General features: G+C 40.1%; 1 protein-coding gene across 2 annotated transcripts in view; it reads left to right on the plus strand.

Annotated features, from left to right (window-relative positions):
- LOC137273623 (ATP-binding cassette sub-family A member 2-like) overlaps window positions 1-26,698 on the plus strand; it is a 90,864-nt gene that overhangs the window by 48,392 nt on the left and 15,774 nt on the right. For both annotated transcript variants that reach the window (XM_067806380.1, XM_067806381.1), the window contains exons 12-42: window positions 459-587; window positions 1,474-1,735; window positions 3,111-3,286; window positions 3,622-3,725; window positions 4,585-4,699; window positions 5,393-5,583; window positions 6,509-6,659; window positions 7,272-7,476; window positions 7,683-7,862; window positions 8,684-8,754; window positions 9,855-10,096; window positions 10,631-10,711; window positions 11,422-11,618; window positions 12,268-12,453; window positions 12,982-13,296; window positions 13,724-14,023; window positions 14,317-14,928; window positions 15,537-15,729; window positions 17,151-17,256; window positions 17,991-18,102; window positions 18,449-18,512; window positions 18,660-18,834; window positions 18,964-19,079; window positions 19,880-20,027; window positions 20,372-20,495; window positions 20,654-20,786; window positions 21,404-21,524; window positions 22,212-22,283; window positions 24,686-24,792; window positions 25,101-25,242; window positions 26,193-26,327. In XM_067806380.1, the coding sequence (XP_067662481.1) occupies window positions 459-587; window positions 1,474-1,735; window positions 3,111-3,286; window positions 3,622-3,725; window positions 4,585-4,699; window positions 5,393-5,583; window positions 6,509-6,659; window positions 7,272-7,476; window positions 7,683-7,862; window positions 8,684-8,754; window positions 9,855-10,096; window positions 10,631-10,711; window positions 11,422-11,618; window positions 12,268-12,453; window positions 12,982-13,296; window positions 13,724-14,023; window positions 14,317-14,928; window positions 15,537-15,729; window positions 17,151-17,256; window positions 17,991-18,102; window positions 18,449-18,512; window positions 18,660-18,834; window positions 18,964-19,079; window positions 19,880-20,027; window positions 20,372-20,495; window positions 20,654-20,786; window positions 21,404-21,524; window positions 22,212-22,283; window positions 24,686-24,792; window positions 25,101-25,242; window positions 26,193-26,327 (5,265 nt within the window). The remainder of the gene's footprint in view (window positions 1-458; window positions 588-1,473; window positions 1,736-3,110; window positions 3,287-3,621; window positions 3,726-4,584; window positions 4,700-5,392; window positions 5,584-6,508; window positions 6,660-7,271; window positions 7,477-7,682; window positions 7,863-8,683; window positions 8,755-9,854; window positions 10,097-10,630; window positions 10,712-11,421; window positions 11,619-12,267; window positions 12,454-12,981; window positions 13,297-13,723; window positions 14,024-14,316; window positions 14,929-15,536; window positions 15,730-17,150; window positions 17,257-17,990; window positions 18,103-18,448; window positions 18,513-18,659; window positions 18,835-18,963; window positions 19,080-19,879; window positions 20,028-20,371; window positions 20,496-20,653; window positions 20,787-21,403; window positions 21,525-22,211; window positions 22,284-24,685; window positions 24,793-25,100; window positions 25,243-26,192; window positions 26,328-26,698) is intronic.

Raw genomic sequence — 26,698 nt, forward strand, 5'->3', positions numbered from 1 at the left:
TAATCAAGTCTGGACCAGTGATCAAAAGCTTGAGCATATGTCTGTGCAAATTGGGGATGATGATGTGTCAGTCAAGTCAGCCAAGTGACCACTGATCCAGTTACGGCAAGCATGGTTTTCTGAAGACCAATTCTAACCTGGATCTTCATGGGGTTCTGTCCAGATTAGATTCGTACAGATCAGTATAGTGGTGAACTGGTGCCCTTTGATGATTTGAGGAATTGAAAAAATATCCAGTGGCTGAAAACAAAATGTGGGGTATAAGTAAACACACTACATTTCCTCGATTCCTCTTGGAGAGGGGGTTTTATAAGTTGAAAAAAATTATCCCCAATCCTTTTCACATTGGGAATAAAATATGTGTAAACTAAGTACCATTTCTGAATCAGTCAAGATTGGGGAAATATGTTGTGGCTTGTTTTAAATGTTTATGATCAGCTGATGCATTCTGGTTGCAGGCAAATGCATCATTTGCTTTCATCGACTTGATCAGTGACTACGCAAGGACATGGCTGAATGTGTCTGTGGAGCTGAAGGAGTACCTAGAGGAGCCTCAGACTGCCCACAACCTGGACTCCATCAGAGAGGTAGGGCATATGGTTGTGTATGTCAGGGTGTTGTTGGAGAGTGTCTGTCTGGTTGGGTGTCAGGGCCTGGTTGAATGTGTGGGTCAGGGCCTGCAGTTTTGAAGCTCTCTTAGCTCTAAGATTGTCGTAGGTTAATTTTCATGTATGGGACTTACAAGTATCTTAGCGGTAAGAGAGCTTCGAAAATCAAGGCCAGTCTAGGCTGTCTGTCTTTTGGCTTTGGTGTCTACTATCTTGCTGTCTTTAAGATTGGCCATCTGTGAGATTGTCTGTCATTTGGGTGTGTGCTGTCTGGCTGTCTGTGGGGCGGTGGGGTAGCCTAGTGGTTAAAGCGTTCGCTCTTCACGCCGAAAACCCGGGTTCGATTCCCCACATGGGTACAATGTGTGAAGCCCATTTTCTGGTGCCCCCGCCGTGATATTGTTGGAATGTTGCTAAAAGTGGCGTAAAACCAAACTTACTCACTCACTCGCTCACTCTGGCTGGCTGTTATTTTGATTGTCATCTGTATTGCTGAATCTGGCTGCCTGTTTGCATGCCTGTATGTTATTGTTTATGTATCAATAGTGCAATGGGTGGTCACCCATCTGGATCAATTCTTTGAAGCCCCAAACAACCTTTGCTTGGGTAACTGACTCTCTTCTTAAATGACCAACAGACCCTCTTCTTAAATATTTAAAATACACTACTGACAAAACCCCTTGTCGCAGTGCTTCATAGCATAGATATGTCTTCATTAAGTGCTGTGAAAAAGTTGAACTTGGCAACTTAATCTTGTCTTCTTAGCAGTGTGTTAAGCCCATACCTGGTGCCCCCTATTAGGATGTTAGTGTGTTGTTACACCAGACTCACTCACTCGTTTCTTTTTTTAAAAAAAACAAAACAGATGCAGCATGAACTTAAAGAACACCGTGGCTTGCTGGGATGGATGTTCCAGATCCCGCAGTTGTCTCCCTTCCTTAATGAGACGGTGCCCACCAGTATGGAGTACCTGCACTCTATCAAAGTCATCAACAAGGCTGCTCGGAGCTGGCTCACTCTGATGGATGGCATCAGCCTGAATGTCTTCCAGGGATTCGATAACGAGACAGCCATGGTCCAGTACTTCCTTAATGAAGCTTACTATGATAATGTCAGTGTGTTGGCAGGTGAGGAGGACATTTTAACTTATTATTCACCAGGATACAGTAATCATTACTTGTTATTAACCAGGACAGAGTAATCATTATTCATTGTTCACAAGGGCCTAGAAATCATTACGCATTAAATAGGGCATAGTAATAATTAGTCACTATTCATTGCAACATAGTAATCATTGCTCATTAGTCAACAGGACAGTAATCATTACTCATTCCATAGTATATAGTAATAATTTCTCATTCAATAGCACATTGCAATCATTAGTCACTATTCACTTGGACATAGTAATCATTAGTCACTATTCACTACACTATAATTGCTCATTTTTCGCTAGGACATATTAATGATTATTCACCAGGACAGTAATCAATATTCACTGGGACATAGCAATCATTACTCATTATTCATTATGACATAGTAATCATTGCTTATTGTTCACTGGGACACAGTAATAATTATTCCATAGGACATAGTAATCATTACTCATTCAATAGAGCACACTAATCGTTACATATTTGTCACTAGAACATAGTAATCATTACTTATTATTCAGCAGAGACTATAAACAGATAATGTGCATGTGTTGGCAGTTGTGGTACAATAAACCTTTTTATTTGGTACGATGTAAAACTGTTTCATTAACATACCAAACAGTAATTCAAGTAGATATCTGAAGAAAGTGAGACAATTTGACAAATGACATTTTCTAGTCTCATGTAAGAATGTTGAGTTTGGATTAGTTCACATGACAGTCTCATAAAATACCATGTACACCTGTCACGTCTGCAAACAGGGAGTACAAACATCATATTATCCCGCCATGACTCAGTGATCACTCGAAGTAATAAAAGCATGCTTTGCCAAACTCTGCATAGAGGTCAAAGGATCAGCTGCTGTCAACATGACAGCAAGGAAACGTTTTGCCACAATTTGATTCGATGTGTATTGTTTTCTTTTGATTTAGTTAAAACACTCAGTGAGATAATTGCATTATCACATCGGGTTTTATCAATCCCTCGTAAGGTTGTATTCATGTGACTGATAAAATAACCTGTGCACCAGTCACAGTCTGTGAGCAGCGAATACAAAAGTTGTATCCAAGTGAGAAACCTTATAATGAAACTGTATGCAAGTATTGGATATTTTTTGAAGACACAAAAACTCCTATATCATTCATAAAGGTGAGCTTCTGAACTTCCAGTATAAACTATGTATTTTGAGCATTTTCTGTGTTCATGTTTTTCACACTTAAATACAGCTGGGCTAGAAAAGTACATCTTTGCTGATAGTGGGTTTCTTTTCCTTTAGTATTCCAACTTTTGAAAACATTAAGGTAGATAAGTTGTCAAAAACATTTTAAGTTATTAATGACCTTTTCCCCAGGTGTTGTATTCGAGAACATTGGAGCAGATGGCGCCCTTCCCCCTCACATCCGCTACAAGATCCGCCAGAATGCAACCTTCACCCCAACTACAAAGTTTGTCCGCAAGCAGACATGGTACCCAGGTCCTGGTCCCAGCAGTCATCCATACTACGAGTTTGGCTTTGTCTGGATCCAGGTAACCCTGATGGATTGTTTGTAGTGAGTGAGTGAGTGCATGAGTGAGTGAGTGAGTGAGTGAGTGAGTGAGTCCTAGATATTTATCACTTTAGAAAAACCATGACCATTGGTGTGGTGCCAACAAACTCCAGGAACAATACTGATGGGTTTCTTGTTAAATATCTTAATAATAAATGTCTATGGTCTCATATTTCTTGTATTGTATGGAAACACTTGTTGGTCAATGCATACAATACATAGTTTTCAATGGTAAATAAGTTGGAACATTGGAATTGTACTGAACTCTACCTGAGGCAGTGTTAATACCTGTAAGGGCATCTGCTTCTACTCCAGGACATTGTGGAGAGAGCCATCATTGATGTCCAGGTAGAGCGTGATGTGGTGGAGCCAGGAACCTATGCTCAACAGTTCCCTTACCCATGTTTCATGTATGACCAGTAAGTACAGACACTACTTTGTTCACACTCATAAAGACTAATCCTCATGTCCCCTCCCATCTCACCCTAGGAGATCCTGCTAAGAACTGATATTCAGTAAGTGACTAATAGGTTGTCATGTATGACCAGTAAGTACAGACACTACTTTGTTCACACTCATAAAGACTAATGCTCATGTCCCCTCCCATATCAACCTAGGAGATCCTGCTAAGAACTGATATTCAGTAAGTGACTAATAGGTTGTCATGTATGACCAGTAAGTACAGACACTACTTTGTTCACACTCATAAAGACTAATGCTCATGTCCCCTCCCATCTCACCCTAGGAGATCCTGCTAAGAACTGATATTCAGTAAGTGACTAATAGGTTGTCATGTATGACCAGTAAGTACAGACACTACTTTGTTCACACTCATAAAGACTAATGCTCATGTCCCCTCCCATATCAACCTAGGAGATCCTGCTAAGAACTGATATTCAGTAAGTGACTAATAGGTTGTCATGGTTCATAACATGCATAGCCTGATGGTCATCATGTTAGTCACTGGATTGTCTGACCAAGACTTTATTATTTGTAGACTGCTGTCATATAGGCTGAATTTTGCCGAGCACGGCATTAAACAAAGAGTGAAGACATCCACATACCTAAATATCCCCACCACCCTGCTTACCCAGAACTGACTGCCTACTCCATCCTACCTACCTATCACCACCCACCTTTGTCCCAACCAATGTGCCCACCCACCTACTTATAAAACCCACCTGGATACCCCTACCAACCTGCCTTCCTCACACCACCTTTCTACAATCAACCATTGCAGCCTGAATGAAAGAGCACAACTGATATGTTTGTTTGCAGGTTTGTCTTCATGATTGAACATGTGATGCCTCTTTGCCTGACTATATCGTGGGTGTATTCAGTGGCCATGTTGGTGCAGAGCATTGTGTACGAGAAGGAACAGCGGCTTAAAGAGGTAAGTGACACAAGGACAGAAGGCACTAGCTGCTGTTGACATTTTTACATACAAGGTGAAGGACTGTGGAGTAGCCTACTAAATCATTGATATTGATGTAAAGTTTCCAGTAGTTCCTCTAAAAACCGTTACTATCATATACCTAGTAATATTATGGACCATTTTGCACATATATTACTGACTCTAAGCATGTGTCCATATTGACCATCCAGGCTGAAATGCATATCAGTCATATCAGCTATGTGAACCATATCTGTCGAGACGGAGCCAAGTTTATTTAGAGTTATCTCCCTTGATGTGGTATCCGATAAAAAAGTTATGATAGGACATATCAGCACGAGACTACCACATCTCGGGCTGATATGACTGGTTATAGGGAAACTGTCATATGATAACCTCTTATTACTTTGTTATGAAAAAGTTATAGTCTCTGAAAAATCTGTTTGGTGAAATAAAATAGGAGTTTTTGTCTGTTTAAGTTTCTTCATAAAATTCTGAGAAATAAGATATGTTGATTTTGTATAATAGAAAATTTGAAAGACCATCAACCCCTGCTTTCCCCAGTAAACTTAAGGAATCAGACTTGAGCAGAAATGGTCACTAGTAAAGTCTATCTAATAGGATAATCATGCCCCAAGTTCTTTGGTTGAATGAGGACATTAAGTTTACATCTCTGTGTTGCCATGGTTACAGGTGATGAAGATGATGGGTATGAACAATGCTGTCCATTGGTGTGCGTGGTTCTTGACGACATTCTTGCAAATGAGTATCACGGTTGGGGTGCTCACTGCCATGTTCAAATATGGTCGTGTTCTCGCCCACAGTGATCCTCTTGTCGTGTTTATGCTGCTTGAGGTGTATGTTATCGCTACCATATCGTTATGGTGAGTATGTGGGGATATGAAGACTCACCCCAGTGTCATTTAATGTCAGATCTAGCAACACAGTAATTCCATAAGAAGTTTGAGTGTTTCTTGATATATTTCAAATCAACAGCAGTTCCTTTTCTGAAAATACCATAATACAATCTCATTACTTTACAGTGAGAAAAACTTCTAAAGCACCATGTTGAAGTTTTGTTTGAGTTGATGTGAGGCTGTCATTACAGTTATCTCCCTTGTTGAGATTGGCTCAGCGGAAGTTAAGCTTCCAGCTAAGTGGTATTTTGTAAATTTTCAATGTGTCAGAAATGACAATATCCTGCCGAATACTGAAGACATGAGAGACAAAGGAATCAATTTGAACATCTTGAATCACTTCAACTGTGAAGATCTGGGTTAGAATTTATCATCAAACCCATGCTTCTTGTAAGAGATGACCAACAGGATTGGCTGGTCTGGCTCACTGATTTGACACACAGTTGCAATGGCTATTGCTCATGATGCTGATCACTGGATTGTCTGGTCTAGACTTGATTGTTTAGTGGGAATGTTGCTGTGTTATCAACAAATAAACATTAATCACTTAAACCAGATGAATTTTGTAATTTTCAGAGTAATATCACCCCTGTAGAATGTTTTTTCATAAGTGAATTCTGTTGATTGAAGATATTTTATCAAAATGTTTTAATCAAAATCTGGAAATCTAAACCAGCCTTGACTCTATCTTTGTAAGTGAGTGAGTGATTGAGTTGGTTTTAACACACCTTTCAGCAATATTTCAGCAATATCATTGCGGAGGACACCAGAAATGGGCTTCACAACACAGTGTACCCATGTGAGGAATTGCACCCAGGCCTTGATGATCAAAATCTTTAGCTGCCCCACTACCAGTGGATGATGTTGTATTCCTTATTTCTCTGTTCCCCAGTTTCCTCATCAGTGTGTTGTACTCCAAAGCCAAGGTGGCTGCTGCATGTGCCGGCATCATCTACTTCCTGTCATACGTCCCCTACATGTACGTCGCCATCAAGGAGGATATCGCTGGTGACCGCATCCCAGGATACGTCAAGTCACTTGTGGTAGGTACAAAATGATAACTGAAATGACCCTTGTACCCATACTTATAGCTTGGTGTTAGAGGTAAATAAAAATATCAGTTGTCCAGTGCAGAGACTCATTTGTTTGTGTGTCATGACAAGTGTGTCATCATGACAGCCACTGCTTTGTGTGGTTTCACTACAGTTATCTACAGGTCATCAGGGAGACTGTTTCAGCATGTAGAAAACAAACAGAAACCCTTTACACTTCTGATGGTAACAGTCTGCTCTTTCTAATGGGGCAATCCTAGACATTCACAGCTCCCTCATGAAGTTCAAATAGGCCTTAATCTTGCATTCTTAAAATCAATTTTGAGACTTGGAGAAAACTTGGAGGCCTTTTTGTTTAAGTATTTGCTCCTGATCCTTAAGACTCAGTAGTCTGTCTCACAGTCCCTGAACCACATATTTTCCCTGCAGCCTAGTCCTTCCTGCAGTGCAAAAACCCAAACTGAAGCAAGTCTAGATTTCGCCAGGTTCTCTAGTCTCCTTGTACTGTCTAAATATATAACTTCGCAACATATTCGGTGTACACGAAAGAATTGGCTTGCTACGCACCTGATGGTGTGACAAATGTTCGTTTTTGTGTTTCAGTCCCTTTCGTCCACCACAGCGTTTGGCCTGGGGGCCAAGTACTTCGCCTACTATGAGGAGATGGGGGTTGGGGTACAGTGGGATAATATCTACATGTCTCCTGTGGAGGACGACGAGTACACACTCTTCATGGTCCTCCTCATGATCATCCTCGACTCCTTCCTGTATGGCCTCCTTGTCTGGTACATCGAGCATGTCTTCCCAGGTACTGGATTATTGTTGTTATAATGTACAGGGAATTTTTTCTGGCCTGTGGTATGCTCTAAACATCTGTTGAGATTTTATTTCCATATATAATTCCCATGAACGCCAAAACCATTGTAATTCCACACACACACAACTCACAAAGTTACAATCCTTTAACAAGTAACTCTACTATGGTTGATGGTAATAATCTGGCTTTCCCTCCAGGAATGTATGGCCTCTCCAAGCCTTGGTACTTCCCCTTCACCAAGTCCTACTGGTGCGGCAGCCATGTCAAACACAACGACGACTGCACCAGTATCCTAGACCTGTGTCGTCGTGGCAACAGTGGCCATGTGTCAGTCACAGAGGAGGACCAGGCATGCGCTATGGCACAGCAGAGTGGTGGTGAGTGAGCTCCCTGTCTCCAGAAACAGTTTGTTTACCGTGTTTCCACTATCAAGATGGATCAGCAATGCATACCAGGTTCTAAATGATCAGGGGCAGTGGGAGCGCCTAGTGATTAAAGTGTTTGTGTTTCACCATGGGTAAAATGTGAAACCCATTTTTGGTTTCCCCTGCTGTGATATTGCTGGAATATTCCCCCCCAAATGGCGTAAAACTAAACTCACTCACTTTAAATGGCCAATAAGTGTACGTCCTGTCTACTGACAGATGCTGTAGATTCTTTAGAGTTTTGTGCCTGTTTTAAAAAACTGAACCAGCTGCTCATGCAACATTTATGGACATGGGGATCTGTAACAGAGGAAATACTGTATTGCCCATTTAGATTGATATCACCTGTGAAAATTCAGATGAGAATCTTCAGTAACCCATACTTCTTGTACAAGGTGACGTTGGGATTGGGTGGTCAGGCTTGCTGACTTGGTTGACACATGCCATCATATTTGAATCTTGTAGAACATGCTCATGCTGTTGATCACTGGAATGTCTGGTCCAGATTATTTTACAGACTGCTATATAGCTGGAATATTGCTGAGTGTGATCAATATCATTTCAGACAAACTGTGTGTCATACCATTTCAGATTTCATTATCAGAATAGAATTGATTGGTATCTTATTGGGAATTTTTTATCAAATAACAGAGGGTATTCCATAAAACAAGTTGAAGCTGACATCCATGAATTCTCATCTGTGTGTGTATCACTTCAAAAAGTTGTTACTAGAATTGTAACATTGTTATTTCTGAAACCTTGTGTCATTCCAGATCGGAGCATCATGTTTGAGCAGGATCCTGTCCATTTGCCTGAAGGAGTGTGCATAGACAATCTGACCAAGGTAATAATTAGTAATAGAAAGTTGACTTTGTGTGCTAGCAATTAGGTAAATCCTGGAGTTTAGTTTTACATTATGCTCAGCAATAGTCCAGTTATATGGAAGTGGTCTGTTAGTAATCAAGTCTGAACCAGACAATCCACGGATCAACAGCATGAGCATCAATCTGTGCAACTGGACTTGTGTCAGTTCGCAAACTTGACCACCAAATCTTTAAGTCGCCGCTTACAATAAGCATGTGATGCTGAAGGCCAATATTCTAACAGGGACCTTCATGGGTCTGTCAAAACAATGCTGTCTGCCATGGTTATGTGGAAGTGTGGGTAGTCTTGTTGAAAAGGAGTGGTGTTGTGGCAAAGTGGTTCATCATTGATGTATTTGTTCTGATATGGCTGGAATATTGTTAAAAGCAACGTAAAACTACACAACTCACTGGAAAGGTGTTTGCATATCATGTGTATGACTGGGTTCAGTTCTCAAAGTACCTGGTGAGGTGATATTTACATTATTCCATGTCAGTAATGTACACACTTCTCAGTAGAAACGTTTCTGTACACAGATGGGTGTATGATGGTATCTCATCCTATCCAAATGTTGTTGATTGCTCCATATGATATCAGTCTATGGATTTTCCAGTCATTTTATTAAGGCTGCCTTCATATAACACGAATATTGCTGAGTCAGGTATAAAATAACAAGCACTCACATATTGCCAGCTCCATATCTGTCCTCAGATTCACAAAAGTTGCAGTCTTCTACAACCTGAACAGCTTTTCTCTATGTTATTCAGTAATCTCAGAATATTTTGAATCCTCTATGCCATGTATGAATGAGCAATATCAATGGTGAACACCAGAAATGGGCTTCACACATTGTACCCATGTTGGAAATGGAACCCCGGCCTTCAGCATGATAAGCAGCCCTTTAACCTGTATCACATGAAGGCCAGCATTCAATTCCCCACATGAGAACAATGTGTGAACTACATTTCTGGTGTCCCCTGCTATTGTGCTGCTTGAATATAGCTACAAGCATCATAAAACCATACTCACTCACTCACTCTATGCATGTATAATGATAATGTCCTGTATATTTGTCAACAGGTATACAAACTTGGCAAGAAGACAGCCATCAAGAACTTGTCCTTGAACTTCTACGAAGGTCAGATAACATCCTTCCTGGGGCACAACGGTGCAGGGAAGACAACCACCATGTCCATCCTGACTGGCCTCATCCCACCAACATCGGGATATGCTACGATATATGGCCTTGACATTCGCAGCGACATGGATGTCATCAGGCAAAGTCTTGGCATGTGTCCGCAGCACAATGTGTTGTTTGACAAGTAAGTGACCATTATATAGAACTGGATATATATCATCACCAGTATTAATTATTCAAGTGGTTGGTAGAAATATTGACATCTGAAATATTAGGTTTTGAACACACACACAAAGGTGCCATTCTCATGTTCCGTAATACGAGGAACACAATGTTTTGGAGTATGTTCTTACTTCTGCATCATGTGATTGAAATTTGTGGCTATCTGTTTCCTTCCTCTGATGAACGAATACAAATTTGCATGTTTCTGATGTCAGAAACATTGTTCAGATCACATGTAAAAGCCAAAGCTGCTTAATGTCTGATGAAAATTTTTCTAAATCTTATTGCCTTGTAGCAGGTATGCCTCTCAGATGTGTTATGTGCATGCATGAAGTTTCCAAGATCAACACCTTACTATTGTTTCGAAGGTCAAGGTGTTGCCAGTATTTCCCAGGCTGACAACTTGTTCATAGTAATCATAAATACTCCCTACTAGTATTTCAGCTTGCTTGTATTACGCATGCTTGAATTTTTCATGAATTCCTTATCCTTCTAGGTTGACAGTGGAGGAGCACCTTTGGTTCTATGCCCAGCTGAAGGGGATGAAGTCTTCAGATATCAAGACTGAGATGAACAGGTAAAGACAGATTTTCCCATTTTACTGTGTTGTTACATGTATTGTTCAGCGATAAGCATAGTAGAAAATCATTTGTTGTTAACAGCCTGCATTATATGTGTAAAACTAAAAATAACACAAATGCATGAAAATCCTTGTTAGAATTGATAATCAGTAACCCATGAGTAGATTGATGCTCAAGAAATTGATGACTGGATTGTCTGGTTAAATCTGATTGTTGTCACATTGCTGCAAAAAACTGAATATGACACACTGCGTCCTAGTGGAAAGTTAAGCAAATCCCACTGAGTTAGTGCAGCTTTTCACCACACTCCGCAATATTACTGCATTACAGCTGTCTGTAAACAATAGAATCTGGGTTACTGAAGATCAATTCTAGCCCAGATCTTCATGGGTTCACACTGGATGACAGACACAATCTCGTGCAATATTAAAACCCCGGGACACCAGAAATGAACTTTACACATTGTACCCATTGTGGGGAATTGAACCTTTGTCTTGGGAATGATGAGTGAACACTTTTACCTCTGTTCTCTTTCAAAACTGAGCTCAGATTGTTGTGAAATGTTGGGACACTCTGCAGTCTGTCAGTTATACTTTGATTTATAACTCTAGTGTGAATAAGGACTGTTCACTTATTTGAGAGTTTCACTAAGTGATGTCCCTAATACAAAGGTAGAACTTATGTGCTTCGCTATGTGTATTATCAGAATGATTAAGGACCTCGACCTGCCCAACAAGCGTCACACGGTGGTTGATTCCTTATCGGGAGGAATGCAGAGGAAGTTGTCGGTCGCCATTGCTTTTGTTGGAGGGTCAAGGACAGTGATACTGGATGAACCCACTGCCGGGATTGACCCTTATGCCAGAAGGGCCATCTGGGAACTGCTGATGCAGTACAAAGAAGGTGAGAGAGAGAGAGATGAATGCATATGGGATGATGCATATTGGTGACAAGGATGCATATAGGATCATGCATATTGGTGGAAAGGATGCATATGGGATGATACATATTGATGTGGATGGAGATAAGACGAAAGGATGCATATAGAAAGATGCATTTGCATGGGAAGGATGAATATGAGTGATGCATATTAGCTTTAATGGATGCATATGGAAAGATGTCTGGTTGGGAAGAATGCAAATGTGATGATGCATTTTGTTATGAAACTAGACATTGATGAGTTGGTTCATATGGAAGGATATATTTTGTTGAAAGTATGCATATATGAGGATGTATATTGGTATGGATAGAGAGAGGATGTGCAGATGCAATTTGGATGCATTTTACAAATGGATGTTTGTAGATCCATGGATGGACATATTTTGAAAGATGCATATTTTCTTTGTTGGAGGATGGATGGCCATATCCCAGTTGCCATGGGATGGGTCAGTGCAAGCACTGGATGTTATAATTTTTGTGTGATACACTGCCTCATCTGTAATAAAGTAACCGTTCTGATAAATTATTTGTCATTGAAAGTATTGTGAGATTGTGAACATAGGTATGTATGTGTTTTGTTTACCCAGCATGATATGTGTGATGTGTTAATCAGGACGTACCATCATCCTGTCCACACACCACATGGATGAGGCAGACATCCTTGGGGACAGGGTGGCCATTATCAATAATGGTCAGCTCAAGTGTTGTGGGTCATCCATCTTCCTGAAGAACAGCATAGGGGAAGGCTACCATCTGACAGTTGTCAAAGAGGAACCCACTGAAGACAACCAGGATGCAGGTAGGGAGGAAATACTCCTTGACTAAATTCAGTTTGGAGAATATGCTTCTTAACGAGATTCAGTAGGGAAAATCTGCTTCTTGGTCACATTCAGTAAGCTTCTTTGTCAGTATTCACTGGGAGAAAACTGTTTGCTGGTCAGATAAAATTGGGAGAAAATGTTCGTTGATGAGACTCAGTTGGAAGAAAATGTTCCTTGATAAGGTTTGGCGAAAATTTGACCAAATGGGATATGAGTATGAGTTTTGCTCAATTTGGATTTAGTCAGGAGACATTCAGATTCAGTTAGCAGACTTGAGACTTTTTCGGCATGAGTTTGGAGTAAGTGTTTCTTTATGATACAGAGTGGCGGGAACATGCTTTTTGTCAGTTTTTTTATCATACAAAAGTAACCAGTTGCAGGTGGTATGGAATGTGTAGGTTGATCAGGATTAGTTGCAGAAAATATTCCTTCCTTGTTCATTTTGTCAGGATCATATTTTCACAGGTTCAGTGAACCTTTAATTTCATCTTTCTGAATTTCCTCAGACACATCATGTGATGAACTTGAAGTGGAAAACACTCATCGTCAGCCACCTAAACTTGTCTCCCCGTGTAAGGAGGTGAAGGTCACAGAATTCATCCAGAAATATGTGCCAACAGTGTACTTAGTGTCTGAGTCCAAGCATGAACTACACTACATTCTGCCTTTTGAGGAAGCAAGGAAGAAGAGCTTTGAGAAGCTGTTCCAGGCAATGGATTCTGAAATGGAGAGTATTCACGTCAGCAGTTATGGTGTGAAGGATACGACCTTGGAAGAGGTTTTCCTCAAGGTGACAGAAGCTGGCTATCAGGAAGAAGAAAGTAAGTGGGAAGTTGCTTCTGGGTCTCATGACTGTATTCGATGTGACTTGCAGAAAGAGCAGTGGAGTACTCTCGTGGTTAACACATTTGCTCATCTTGCTCAAGACCCGGGTTCAGTTCCTTACGAGTGCATTGTGTGAAGCCCATTTGTGGTGTCATCCTTCTCAAAATACTGGAATATTGCTAAAAGTGATGTAAAACCTAAGTCCTCACACACTTCACACTTAGGGAGTGTGTCTAGTTTTGGTAATATTTATTTATATACTTGTTCCAAAAAGCAATGGTAATGCTACTACACTCGTAAGTTTGAGTTAAATATGGTAATATGGTAGAGACAATCATCTTAGGACTTCAGTCACTTTGAGGAACAGACTCAGAAGAGTAAGTGTTTTCCTTTCTTCTTTCAATTTTCATTTCCACAATTCAGGTCGGGAGGATGAACCTGCCAAACCTCTGGAGACATTGTCTTCTGACCCATCAGGCCTTCCTCAGGATGATCTCCCTCGCTCTAATCTAGCCAGTCAAAATGCTGCGTCTTTATCTGACCTGCTGGATGTTGCAAATGACAGCCAATCAGAAGCAGCAATGGGGGCGACTGGCATCACCAACCCAGCAGCAGATGTCCTTGAACTTGGTGACATTGCAGCAGGTGGGGAACATGAACCTGGACCAAACAATCGGCAAGAACATGCATCTGTGAGGAACATTGGAGTCTACAATGCTCCAGGTGAGTTCAGTCAAGTTCTCTTTAACAACAATTTCTGTCCAAATTTTGTGTGTGCATGTTAAAGATTTTATTTATTGACCATACCATGATAACACTTGACCTGCTTTACAGTTATCCCTGTGGAAGACCTAACATGTCTGTTTCTTTTTTGTTATTTGTTGGAAATGATCTGAACATAGATTGCTAATTGCTGACATATGGTTTGCTTCATATATGTAAGAAACATTGTAATGAGGTCTCCGTGCCTAGAGACAAAGACAACACACACATGTATTGTCATCCTAATGTTTCAGAAGATGAACCAAAGATCTTGCTTGAAGGTCGTGGATGTCATATCTTGAATAAAAAACTGCTGCTTTTCAACCACTTCCGTGCTGTCATCGTCAAACGATTCCACTATATCACTCGCAACTGGAGGAGCTTGTTCTCACAGATCATCCTCCCTGCCATCTTTGTTGCCATAGCAATGACAGTAGCTCTAGCAGCACCATCTGTAGATGACTTACCTCCCCTTGTACTTAGCCCATCTCAGTATTTCAACGTCACTCAACCCAAAGGCAACTTCATTCCCTTCACAAATGAGCGTATGGTAAGGAGAACAGAAATACCAAGCCAGGATGCAGACGCTGAGAAATTAATTCGCACGCTTTTCCTCCCATCCGGAGTAGGTGCTACTTGTGTGCTGCAGAAACCGTTTAATAGTTCCTTTGATGTGGACATGCTGAAGAGGTTGAATTACACCCAGAAGACCTATGAACTCCTGTCACGGTACTATGAGCCTGAGTGTAGGAGAGTGTTTGCACCTGGGATTCATCTTGACAGCTACATCCCCCCAGAGGCCCCAGTACAGCCGAAGGTCGGCCAGACCACTGAGGATGACAACAACACTATGGATTTCCCTATTGGTGAGTGTTCAAATTCAAGAGAATTATCCCATTGCCCAACGTCCCAGTCCAGTGTTTTTAACCTGTTGGACAAGCAAATTTGTATATTACTCTGTATTATGTGAATTATGTTGTTTGTTTAAAAAATGAACAAGAAAATTGGCCGGTATAGTGAAAAGTTATCAGGGCAAGTGATTTTACATGAGCCACTGTAATACATATGCAGTTTCAAGTTATTTCTACCCCTGTCAGCTAATGCAATGCAAACTAGAATTAGGGAATACTCTGGCTTTATCCATTTTTTAGCAATACTTCCGTTGCATCCTGTATAAGAACAAGTTTTCATGCTAGGTGACTGTCATCATATTTCAATTCAATGGACTGACGCTGGTGATATCAGACACAAGATTGTTTGAGTCGCACTCAGTTATATGCAGACCACTATCATGTAGCTAGAGGTTGGTGGAACTTTAGTCTGCCCCTCAACCCTCGGCAGATGCCTGGTTCAGTTGTGTGCCCTAACCCTGTGCCACAATGATATATCTGTCTTGACTTGACAGTGTGTGGTCAGCAGTAACTTGAACATTCCTAACTGTAAAACTTACTCCTGCTGTTTTCTGATGTTGCAGACCCAAGCTACTCCACCACACACTTCTACCCCCACTGTGTTTGTCGAGCAGACAAGACTGGCTTCAAGTGCAACAAGAACCACGCGGAGGCTCCCAAGTTCCGGGTCGTCACCCAGGACATTCTACAGAATGTCACTGGACAGAGAACAGAAGACTTCATCCTGTATACCACACAGGACTACAGACTTCACAGGTGAGTTCAGGTGTCTCATTGTCTCTGATTGTCTAAATGTTACACAGGTGAGTTCTGGTGTCTCATTGTCTCTGATTGTCTAAATGTCACACAGGTGAGTTCAGATGTCTCATTGTCTCTGATTGTCTAAATGTTACACAGGTGAGTTCTGGTGTCTCATTGTCTCTGATTGTTTAAATGTTACACAGGTGAGTTCAGATGTCTCATTGTCTCTGATTGTCTAAATGCCACACAGGTGAGAACATGTTGAACAAAGTTTATTAGTCATGTAATTAATTTGATTATTTATCATTTGTATAATGTTTTGGGCATGAACCACAGTAACAATTACTGAACATGTAAACATGTTAACCACATGGTCTTCATGAACTGTAAAATAGATGCACACTGACACAAGTCTTAGGATCCAGCATGGCTACAATTTGTTCACTTGATTTTTGTATGAAATGATGAATGAAATAATTATTCTAGATGTCAAATGCCCTTTCTTTACAAGGGTTCCGATCCACAAAGCATTCCTTGTGCTATGACATTCATAAGTTGGTGGCAAACTGTAGAACTTTGACAGATGATAATGTTACAAATGCTTTGTGGATAGTGACCCTGAACTTGAACTAATCACAGAGGATTCATGTATATTGATGGATAAACAGATGATAATTTTGATGACATCACATGACTTGCATGTGACCCATTTTCTTACCGTTATGTAAAATACTTCATTGGTCAGTGATGCTTTAGCAAGTTTCCGTGTCACCCCTTGCAGGAGGATTAAACTGGAAAAATTGCTACCAATATTACCAGCTGCCATGGTAACCACCAATCTCGCCATCAAGAAACTGTATCACGAACAATCGTATAACATCATAGTATGACACATGTAGTCCATAGAGTTCGAAAACCATTTCATTAGCTGTTTTGAGTTCACTATGTGCACAATTATTTTACTGACTTCCTTGAAGGTCCAGTGTAGAATAGGTCTTCAGCAACCCATGCTTGCCACACAAGGCAAATATGTTTGTCATAAGAGGCAACTGACGGGATTGGTGGTCAGACTCGCAGACTTTATTGACACGTCATTGGTTCTCAGTTGTGCAGATCAATGCTCATGCTGTTGATCACTGGATTGTTTGGTTCAGACAGGATTACTTACAGACTGCCCCCACATAGCTGGAATATCACTGAATGCTGTGTAAACTAGTCTCACTTACTCACTATAATGTGCACCAGTTAATTGTAAATCATTGACAGGCCATGTCTCCACTGCAATAAGTGTTTCTTTAACAGTGAAATAATTCACTGCCACTGACCACTGTGAAATGTACAAATGTCTGAAACTGTTTAGTTGAAGCATTTTACTGTGCTCCATTAAAATATCTAAATTTACCAGATTCATTTTTTTAACTGTTTGTTTCTTGTAGATATGGAGTTCTGTCTTTTGGTCTGGAGCAGCGCTATGTACCAGAGAACTTTGGCCGATCGGCACCAACGCTGTTTAGGAAACTGGCAGTCCGTAGTGCTGCCAAGGTAAATACTGGGGATCATGGAAAAGCTCTGGTGAATTACGGATGTTATACTCTAAGTGATGAAATGGTCTCATGAGCTATTGTCTCCATTCTTCCAGGACCGATCAATCTGATTCCAAATTTTGAGTTCATTATTGTCTGAAGGAATAATAAACTTAATTCAACATATTTACTGCCCTAGGTGCTTACCTGAGGCATGTGCAAATATTAGTGATCAAGGAAAACCACAAGCAATGGGTAATTGTGAATGATATAGCATTAGTGAATAAATCATGTCACCATTTTTTCTTCCAGGACAGATAATTCTGCTAACATGTTTTGAGTTGGTTATGGCCTAAAAAAAAGTATACTGTATTCAACATAATTTGCACCCTGAATGATTAGGAAAGCATCATGCACTGGTTCAATGATTGATCGTAATACCATTTAACATGGATGTGGAAAGTTAAAATTGTAGGGGGCTTATTACACAGTGGGCACAAAATGCTTTGAATATGACATGCAAAATTGAAACCATAGTGTTGTCATCTCATTGTTCTGAGACAGTGTACTTTTATAGCTGGGCTGTAAATTACAGGGAGTAAAGAGTAAAGAGAAGGTACTTATATGAATGACAGCTTCTCTATTCTGTTATGATGCTGTATTGGTATAAATTCTTACACGTTTGTCAGGGAGAACAGTGAAACAGTATTTCTCCCTCTTCACTTTGTCATTTGTCCTTGCTGATATTTGCAGCTGTGGTTTAACAACAAGGGCTACCACTCTATGGCTGTCTACCTCAACACCATCAACAATGCTATACTGAGAGCCAATCTGCCTAAAAACAAGGGCAACCCTGCAGCTTTTGGTGAGATCTTGAGCTAGATGATCATAATGCAGTTAGATGTTCTGTTACTAGAATCATATCAGGTTTTGTCATGCTGGTACATATACTTATGGACATAAAGAGTAAAATTATTGTGTACTGTTATGTCATAGAAATTGCATCGATATATGTCTATGATGTAAATCACTGGACTGTCTGGTCCAAACTTCACACTGCCCTCGTATAGCTGGAATATTGCATTGTGCTGCATAAAATAACAAACAATCAAAACAATCAACCTTCTTCAAGTGACTTTTGAAATTTGTGTTAACTGGGCAGTCTGAACATACCACTAGTTCCAGAAATTTATTGATATTTTCTGTTTCAGGCATTACAGCCATCAATCATCCCTGGAATGACACCAATAATGAGATGTCTACTGTCAACTATATGTAAGTACATTCTAAGGATAATGTGGCTTTGGGGCAGTATGGTAGCCTAGTGGTTAAGGCATTTTACTCATCTCACTGACCAACCAACCAACCAATGCAATGCAATTTCACCTTGTTATTATGATTATTATTGTATTTTTTCTTAAGGATGGAGGGATCTGACGTCCTCATCGCCATCTTCATCATTGTGGCCATGTCGTTTGTGCCAGCCAGTTTTGTTGTGTTCTTGGTGTATGAGAAGTCCACCAAGGCCAAACATCTCCAGTTTGTCACCGGCATCAACCCTGTCATGTACTGGCTCGGGAACTACGTCTGGGATATGGTCAGTACATCATAATCATAATCATCAATCCTTGGTCTGAATCCAACATGAACATCTTTCAATTTTAATTGCAATATCGTTCACAGTGGTGTTGAACCCAACTAACTCACTCACTCATCCTTGTTCCAGGCCAACTACACCATCCCAGCTTTCATGTGTATCATGGTGCTACTCATATTCCAAATACCTGCCTATGTGTCCACCAGCAACCTGCCTGCTGTTGTGGCTCTCTTCCTCATGTATGGGTAAGTCATTTTTCTCTGACCTGAGGAGTGGTAGCCAGAGTAATGTCCCTTGGCCTTGACTGCATCTGCTGAAATTGCCAAATACGTTTCCTGAATTTTTTTTTATGTGTCATAGGGTTGGCTATCAAAACAGATCATGGTTACTGATAATTAAAAGCATATAGATCTATATTGAATGTTGATAAAGATGTCATGAAATATAGATCAAATATTGATAAATATCAGAGTAGTGATGTTTAAGTTTTGGCGGAAATAAACCTATTTCATTCCACTGGCGAGCATTGATGCACATAGGGAAGGATTACTGACAAAACATAGTACTTAATGTAGAAGCTGCCCTAGAAAAAAGGCGTCATTTTGTTTAGATACTTTCAATGATAGTGTTTTCTTATCAATAATCATCACTAATTCATCCTGATGTTCGAGATATCTCTCCATCTCACACTAGATATAAAGGCAAATATACGTGTGTTTATATGTTGAGGCAGTCATGGGCAGAAAATAGGTTGGAGATGCAGATATATTTGAGATAACCGAGGTCTCAAGATATCTAGGTTTGAATGTATTATGACTGCCCACTTGTCTGAGGATTATGTCCTCACTTGCTCCAAAATATAATTTCACCAGTGGGAGATATACTGCTCAGAAGAGATTAAGGAACACCTGATTTGTATCATGTGGAAACAGTTACTCTGCAATAATCTGTATCTTGATTTAAATAGTATCTGTGGGTAGATGGCAGGTACTTATGGTTACTTGTGATACTGTAACCATGGCAATGACTTGCTCTCTTTGTGTAGATGGTCGATAACACCTGTCATGTACCCCGCATCCTTCCTGTTCAATGAGCCAAGTACGGCCTACATTTGCCTCATCGTCATCAACCTCTTCACCGGCATCACCTGCATCGTCTCCAGCTTCCTACTGGAACTTTTCTCCTATGACAAGGTAATACCTGAAGGCATTTGTAGAAGCACTGTTGTAATTTGGCAAGTCTTGGATGACATAAGCCTGTGAGTGCGAGCTTGGTTTGGGTCACTTGACTCTCAATAACTTTATTTTTTAACAGAGGGGACCACTGCAACATTTCCTCACACACATCTCTAATTTGTAACCATATTTTCTTTTCGATTTTGAGCATTGTACAGTGATTTTGGAACAAAAATGATTGCTTTGCTGAAAGAGGTTGTCTCCCTTGTGTTCAGGATCACAATCAGATTCTCTGACAGTTAAAGTAACATCAATCGTTAAAGTAGTTGCTTGTTTACAAGACTGCCTCCCCTATTTTTCAGGATCTCAACAAGGTGCATGATATCCTGAAGATTATCTTCATGATGTTCCCCAACTACTGCCTAGGCCGGGGGCTCATGGACTTAGCCTTCAATGAGTACAAGAACGAGTTCTACTTTAAGACTGGTAACTATAGCCTTTACACATCATCTGCAAATTGTTTTGTTTACCATTTCAGAATTGTTACTTTGAACTTGTGTCCCTAGCAATTGTGGTGGTGGTGGTGGTGGTGGTGATGATGATGATGATGATGATGATGATGATGATGATGATCTGTTATTCAGGTCAGTATGACATGATGAAATCTCCGATGGAATGGAGCATCATTCCAGTACATCTAGTTGCCATGACAGTTATAGGACTCATAGCTTTCCTCATAACGTTACTCTGTGAATACAAGTTCTTCATACCTGCCAGGTAAGTGGTTTGATGACCAGCAAGGGCTCCTACAATCACTCCCCAGAAACTAGTGCTATTAACCACTCCAGTGTGGTATAGCTGTATTATACTATAATCACGGAAACACCTGGAACTACAAGTGTTCCTTTAATCTTTTCCAGAATTACACCCACTGTGCAGTATTAAGCTTGTGAAGAAACCTGGAAAAGAATAAAGGAACACTTGTATTTTCAGGTGTTCCCTATTTGTTTCCATGAGTATATATTATATTATATTCATACTTTAAAGTTAACAATAATTGTGTAGTATTTTACAGAATATTTAGTAATGGTTCCTATAAGTGAAGCCTCTAACTTCATATGGCTTCAACTGACCAAATCCATTTCTGGTGCCCACTGCCTTGTTATTGCTGGAATATTGCTAAAATAGACGTAAAACCAAACCCACTAACTCACTCACTCAACTGATCAAAGAGTAATGTGAATCGCTTAAATGCATATGCTCATATGTCCGAAACACCTGACACTACAAGTGTTCCTTTATTCATTTCCAGAATTTCACCCACTGTGCTATAATGTGACAATTATGGGTAATATTGCACGTCAGCCCATTCAGAGATACGCCTTCTTTTGCAGATATGTGAAGGTGCCTAACTCCACTAATGTAGACGAGGATGTTGATGTAGCTGCTGAGAGGAAGAGGGTGTTGAAGGGTACAGGCCGTTACGACATGCTGAGGTTGGAGAATCTCACCAAGGTAACACTTCACAGCTGGCTGTGATCTGTCTAATGTATCAAACATTGGAATTTCAAGACGAAGCTAACCCCATGTGTGTTGTATCCCATAATTGTGTTTAATCAGGGGTTCAAGTCCATGTTTGCCTGGTAATAATTCATGGTTTGGTGGTAGCATACCGATCCTTGTTGGTTTCTTGAACGTGGTCAACATGTATGACTTTCTGAGGTTTTCATTTCATGCTGAGTTTACAAGACATAGTAAGACTGAACCACTGTGCTGAATAATTGCTTGCAGGTTCAAGTCTGTTGGGGATGGTAGGCTAGTGTAGTGGTTCACATGTTCATTTGTGACACTGAAGAGCCAGGTTTCATCAAAGTGGTAAACATGCACGACATGCTCAGGTTTTCGTTTCATGCTAACTTAGTGAGACAAAATAAGATTGAACCACTGTACTGAACAACTGCTTACAGTTTCAAGTCTGTTGGGGATGGTAGGGTAGTATTCAAGTATTCATGTTGTGACACTGAAGGACCAGGTTAAGTTCCAACATGAGTACTACGTGAAGTCTGTGTTTTGTCCTGCTATGATATTGTGGGTACAAAGAAACAGCCTGAAGCCAAATGTACTCACAGACTTTCAATTTGTAAAAGGTTCTTGCAGTTCATTGTGGATCATACTTAATGTTCGCTTCACTACTTGCTTCAGGTGTACAAGACAGCCAAACTTGGACGCCACCTAGCAGTCGACAAGCTGTGTCTGGGTGTGCCACCTGGTGAGGTATGTATCTGGAGGCTGTGACAATGAAACATGTAATGTTTGTTGTGGTGTATCACATTACACATACACATTGAGTTAGTGAGTGAGTGAGTGAGTGAGTTTAGTTTACACCACACTTAGCAATATTCCAACTACTGTAAAATCATTATTATTCGCGGGGGTTTAATTTTCGCGCTTTTCACGCAAAAAAATTATCCGCGAAAATAAAACCTCCGCGAATAATTATGATAAATTGTGGAAATAAAAACAAACAAAGAGCTTTGAGTTTTAGTTTTGTATTGTTAGTAATTTGACTACAAGTACACGTCATTCATTCATGACTCAGTGAAACAAAAAGATACATAAAAACAAATTAAATAGTTGATTCAACACATGTCATTTTCAGTGTCTCTGATTGACACGATACACACGACTTTACTAAATTAAAAATGTCAGGTCACCTGCTACTAGTGAATTAGTCCGAAAGTCCAGCTGGGCGAAATCCGCTTTGGATTAAATCCTTCCTCTTGGATATGTTGTCGTAGGTCTTGATAATCCATTGCACATGTAGTGGTTTGACTATACTGGTACACGTGAGTAGCTGACTGGCCGAGCGCGTCACGGATCGAGGTCACATAGGTCAATGATTTCTTACGCAAATCTCAACATGGATTCTTCAGTGCTCCATTGCGTGTCTCAACGTAGCGGAAGGCCCATGTTTCCCCAACTAATTAGGCAGGTGACAGGACGACAGCTAGGGTCAGTGTTTTCTTTACAGTTTAGAGTTACCTGTGTTATACTCTGGTGATTTCTGTACTTTGATGATGCGTGAAAATTAAACCGCGCAAATTAGTCAATTTTTCTGTTTCCGCAAAAATTATGCAGCGCGAAAATAAATGATTTTACAGTATATGACTGCTGCTTGTAAATAACTTTGCCTCTTCCGACAAGCATGGGTTACTGAAGATCAGTCCTATCCTATTCAAATCTAATCAGTTTGTGGGTAACATATGCATTGAAATATGAATACCCTATGAGTATGTACCAGTAACATTTCAGCTTATTATACATATTTTCTCTCTTGGCATAATTTTGTAAGGTTTTAGTATTATCATTTGGGGACTTGGTGGTGGGATCAGCTTGTGGTTTGCTTGAAGACTTGAGTTTGTGTATTCACATTGGTACAGTGTATGACACCCATTTGTGGTGTCCACTGGGTATCTTCCCATTATGACTACTCCCAGTTTGACTACTCATGAACATGAACACAAAATGGAGCACACCTATACTTAATAATGTACTGTACCTGCACAGCTGATTACCCCCCGTATGTCTACTCTTTAAAATAAACCTTAGATTAAATTCTCGGGCCCACTTGTTATGATTAGAGGCCAAGTGAATTGGGATTCCTTGTTTGTTTTGATATTGGAGATAACTCCTCTACTCTTATAAAAATATTAAAAACTTCCATTCAAACTGTTAACTGTTGAATGCAAACATGTTCTCAATATTTTTTACCAAGCACGATTATGGTGTTGAAATCATTTTAATGAAGACATTATTTCCTACTTTTTTACATGTTGGAACTATCAAAATTTAAGAACAACGGTGTGTTTTTATATTTTATATATGTTTATATATGATGTAAAAAATACAAATACAAATATTCTCAACTCATTACACCAGTTCATTTCTGAAAGTAAGCATTTCCAGTGATTATCACTTGTACATTCACATACAGTATAAGACAAATTTTATATAAATTGTGTAACGTCGGTGCTAGCCATAACCAACACAGTGACAAACCCGTGTATTATTTAATCATTTATCTGTTATTTTGTCTTTGTATTCTTCTTTTGTTGTCAAATTATTCCAATTGTGTACAACTGGCTTGTTCACATATCAAGGTTTCTCCTTTGATGCAATATAAATGTGTCTAAACCATATTAAAGTATCAGAATTTGATTGAGCTGTCAATGGCGGGTCCTTCACAGTGTTTACAAAGTCTGTGTCACTTGTGCTGCCCATATCAAAATACAGCACAAGAAGTTTATACTTCATTTGTAGTGAAACTGATGTATCAGTATGGGTCTATACCTGAACACTTCCATAACAATGACCTATGTGATTAGCTGAATAAATATTGTATGAACCTGGTACAGCTATGACCATTTATAAATGTTGATGGAACAGTCTGGTTGTTGGAGGAGAGAGAGCTAGTAATTATGAAACACTCGACTGGAACAGGTTGTATATTGGGCGGGTAGTCAAACTGGGAGTAGTCATAATCGGAGTGAACTATCCACTTCCATGACATGGCTAGATCACTCTCACTCGCTCACTCAGGTGTGAAACTGCCAGGAAAACCATGTTCACTTTTTGTCTGATTTTAAGTTACTGGATGTGTTTTTTTCGTCTGTCAGTGTTTTGGCCTGCTAGGAGTGAATGGTGCTGGAAAGACAACAACCTTCAAGATGTTAACCGGTGACCTTAGACCTACATCTGGCTGTGCCTATCTTAATGGTCACAGGTAAGTAATCACTTCCTTTCCTCATTTCCATGATTTGTTACATCTGTTACTTGTGATGCCTGTTACAGTCCTGTGTTACATCTGTGACTTATGTTGCCTGTGTTACAGTCTCATGTTACATCTGTGACTTATGTTGGCTGTGTTACGGTCTCATGTTACATCTGTGACTTATGTTGCTTGTGTTACAGTCTCATGTTACATCTGTGACTTATGTTGCCTGTGTTACGGTCTCATGTTACATCTGTGACTTATGTTGCCTGTGTTACGGTCTCATGTTACATTTGTTACTAATGTTGCCTGTGTTACAGTGTTATCAAGGAGTTGAACAAGGTGCAGCAGAATATCGGCTACTGTCCCCAGTTTGACTCCCTCTATGATGAGCTCACTGCCAGGGAACATCTGCAATTCTACTGCAGACTCCGTGGAGTCTCTCCTAAAGATGAGAAACAGGTTGGTCATTTATAGTATTGAGACAAAGGTCAGTCAGGGTATTGCTTTGTCCCATGTCCAGAAACTGACCACATTGTATGTGTCTGACATCTCTCATGGTGTAGAACTTGGGGCTATCTGAACAATAATACCTGTGTAGAGGTGGATCTGGATTAGAATCAATCTTCACAGGAACCCATGTTTGTCATAATAGGTGGCAACAGGATTGGGTGTGGTCAGGCTGTCTGTCTTAATTGACATATTTCATCCTTTCCCAGTTGTGTAGATTGATGCTCAGAATATTGATCACTGGATTTTCTGGTCAAGACACAGTTATTCACAGACCACCTACATAACTGAAATATCCCTGAGTGCGGTGTTAAACAACAAACTTGACCAATAAAATAGAAAAAAAAAACCAACAAGCTAAAAACTATAGTGTCATGTCTTTTGTGTAAATGAATGAGACCTATGGAAGCAATGTTCCTGAAAGCTGAAATTGTAGTCTTTGAATCTAGATTCACAGTGGCAAGCCATCGTATCAGGCACCTTCAACACAACACACCATCTCAGTCTCCTTGTGTGTCATCATGCCACTGTGCAGCTGATCCGTGACTGCTTTGCCAAGATTATATTATTACACTTTAGGGTGTAGTGTAGCTGGAATATAACTGAATACCAAATGAGGTAACTTGTACATACTCATACACTCTATGCTCAACATGTTCACTTCCTTGTCAACATGCGAACACTTCAAGGTCAAACTAAACACACTCTAAGGTCACATTCATACACCTCAAGGTCAACATGCATATACCCAAGTGTCGACATGCACACATCTTAGGGTCAACACACACCTCAAGGTCAACATGCACACTTCAGGGTCAACACACACCTCATGGTCAACATGGTTGACATGCACACATTGCAGTTGTGTATTGGCTTGACAGCATCTGACTTTCATCCGACAGGTTGTGAACTGGGCCCTGTCTAAGCTAGGGCTGAACAAATATGCAGACAAACTATCTGGCACATACAGTGGTGGCAACAAACGGAAGCTGTCCACAGCAATAGCTCTCATTGGACATCCTCAAGTCATTTTCATGGTGAGTTCCAGATATTTTTTCTCAGTAAATGTGTACATTGTATTCTGGACTGTTCTGACTCTCCAAACTCTTGTAAGTTCATCCTAGATCATGCCATACATTTTGAACATTTGAATGTCATGTAATGATCAGCTTTTGAATGGTACTGCTGTAATCTTCATAGCATCTGTGTTTCTGTTTAACTGTTACAGGTATATAAGCAAATAAAGTACATTTTGACATTTTTTAATTATTCAAATTGTAAGAAATTCCAGATTTTAGAAATCCCATCAGGGTGTGCTTTTTTGGTACAACGTAAAACTGGTTGTGTAAAGTTTTATCACATTGCTGATACAAGATCAAGACTTGCTTTTTGTGTCATATTTACCAGA

This window comes from Haliotis asinina, chromosome 2, assembly GCF_037392515.1.
Source record: "Haliotis asinina isolate JCU_RB_2024 chromosome 2, JCU_Hal_asi_v2, whole genome shotgun sequence".
NCBI classification, from domain to species: Eukaryota; Metazoa; Mollusca; class Gastropoda; order Lepetellida; family Haliotidae; genus Haliotis; species Haliotis asinina.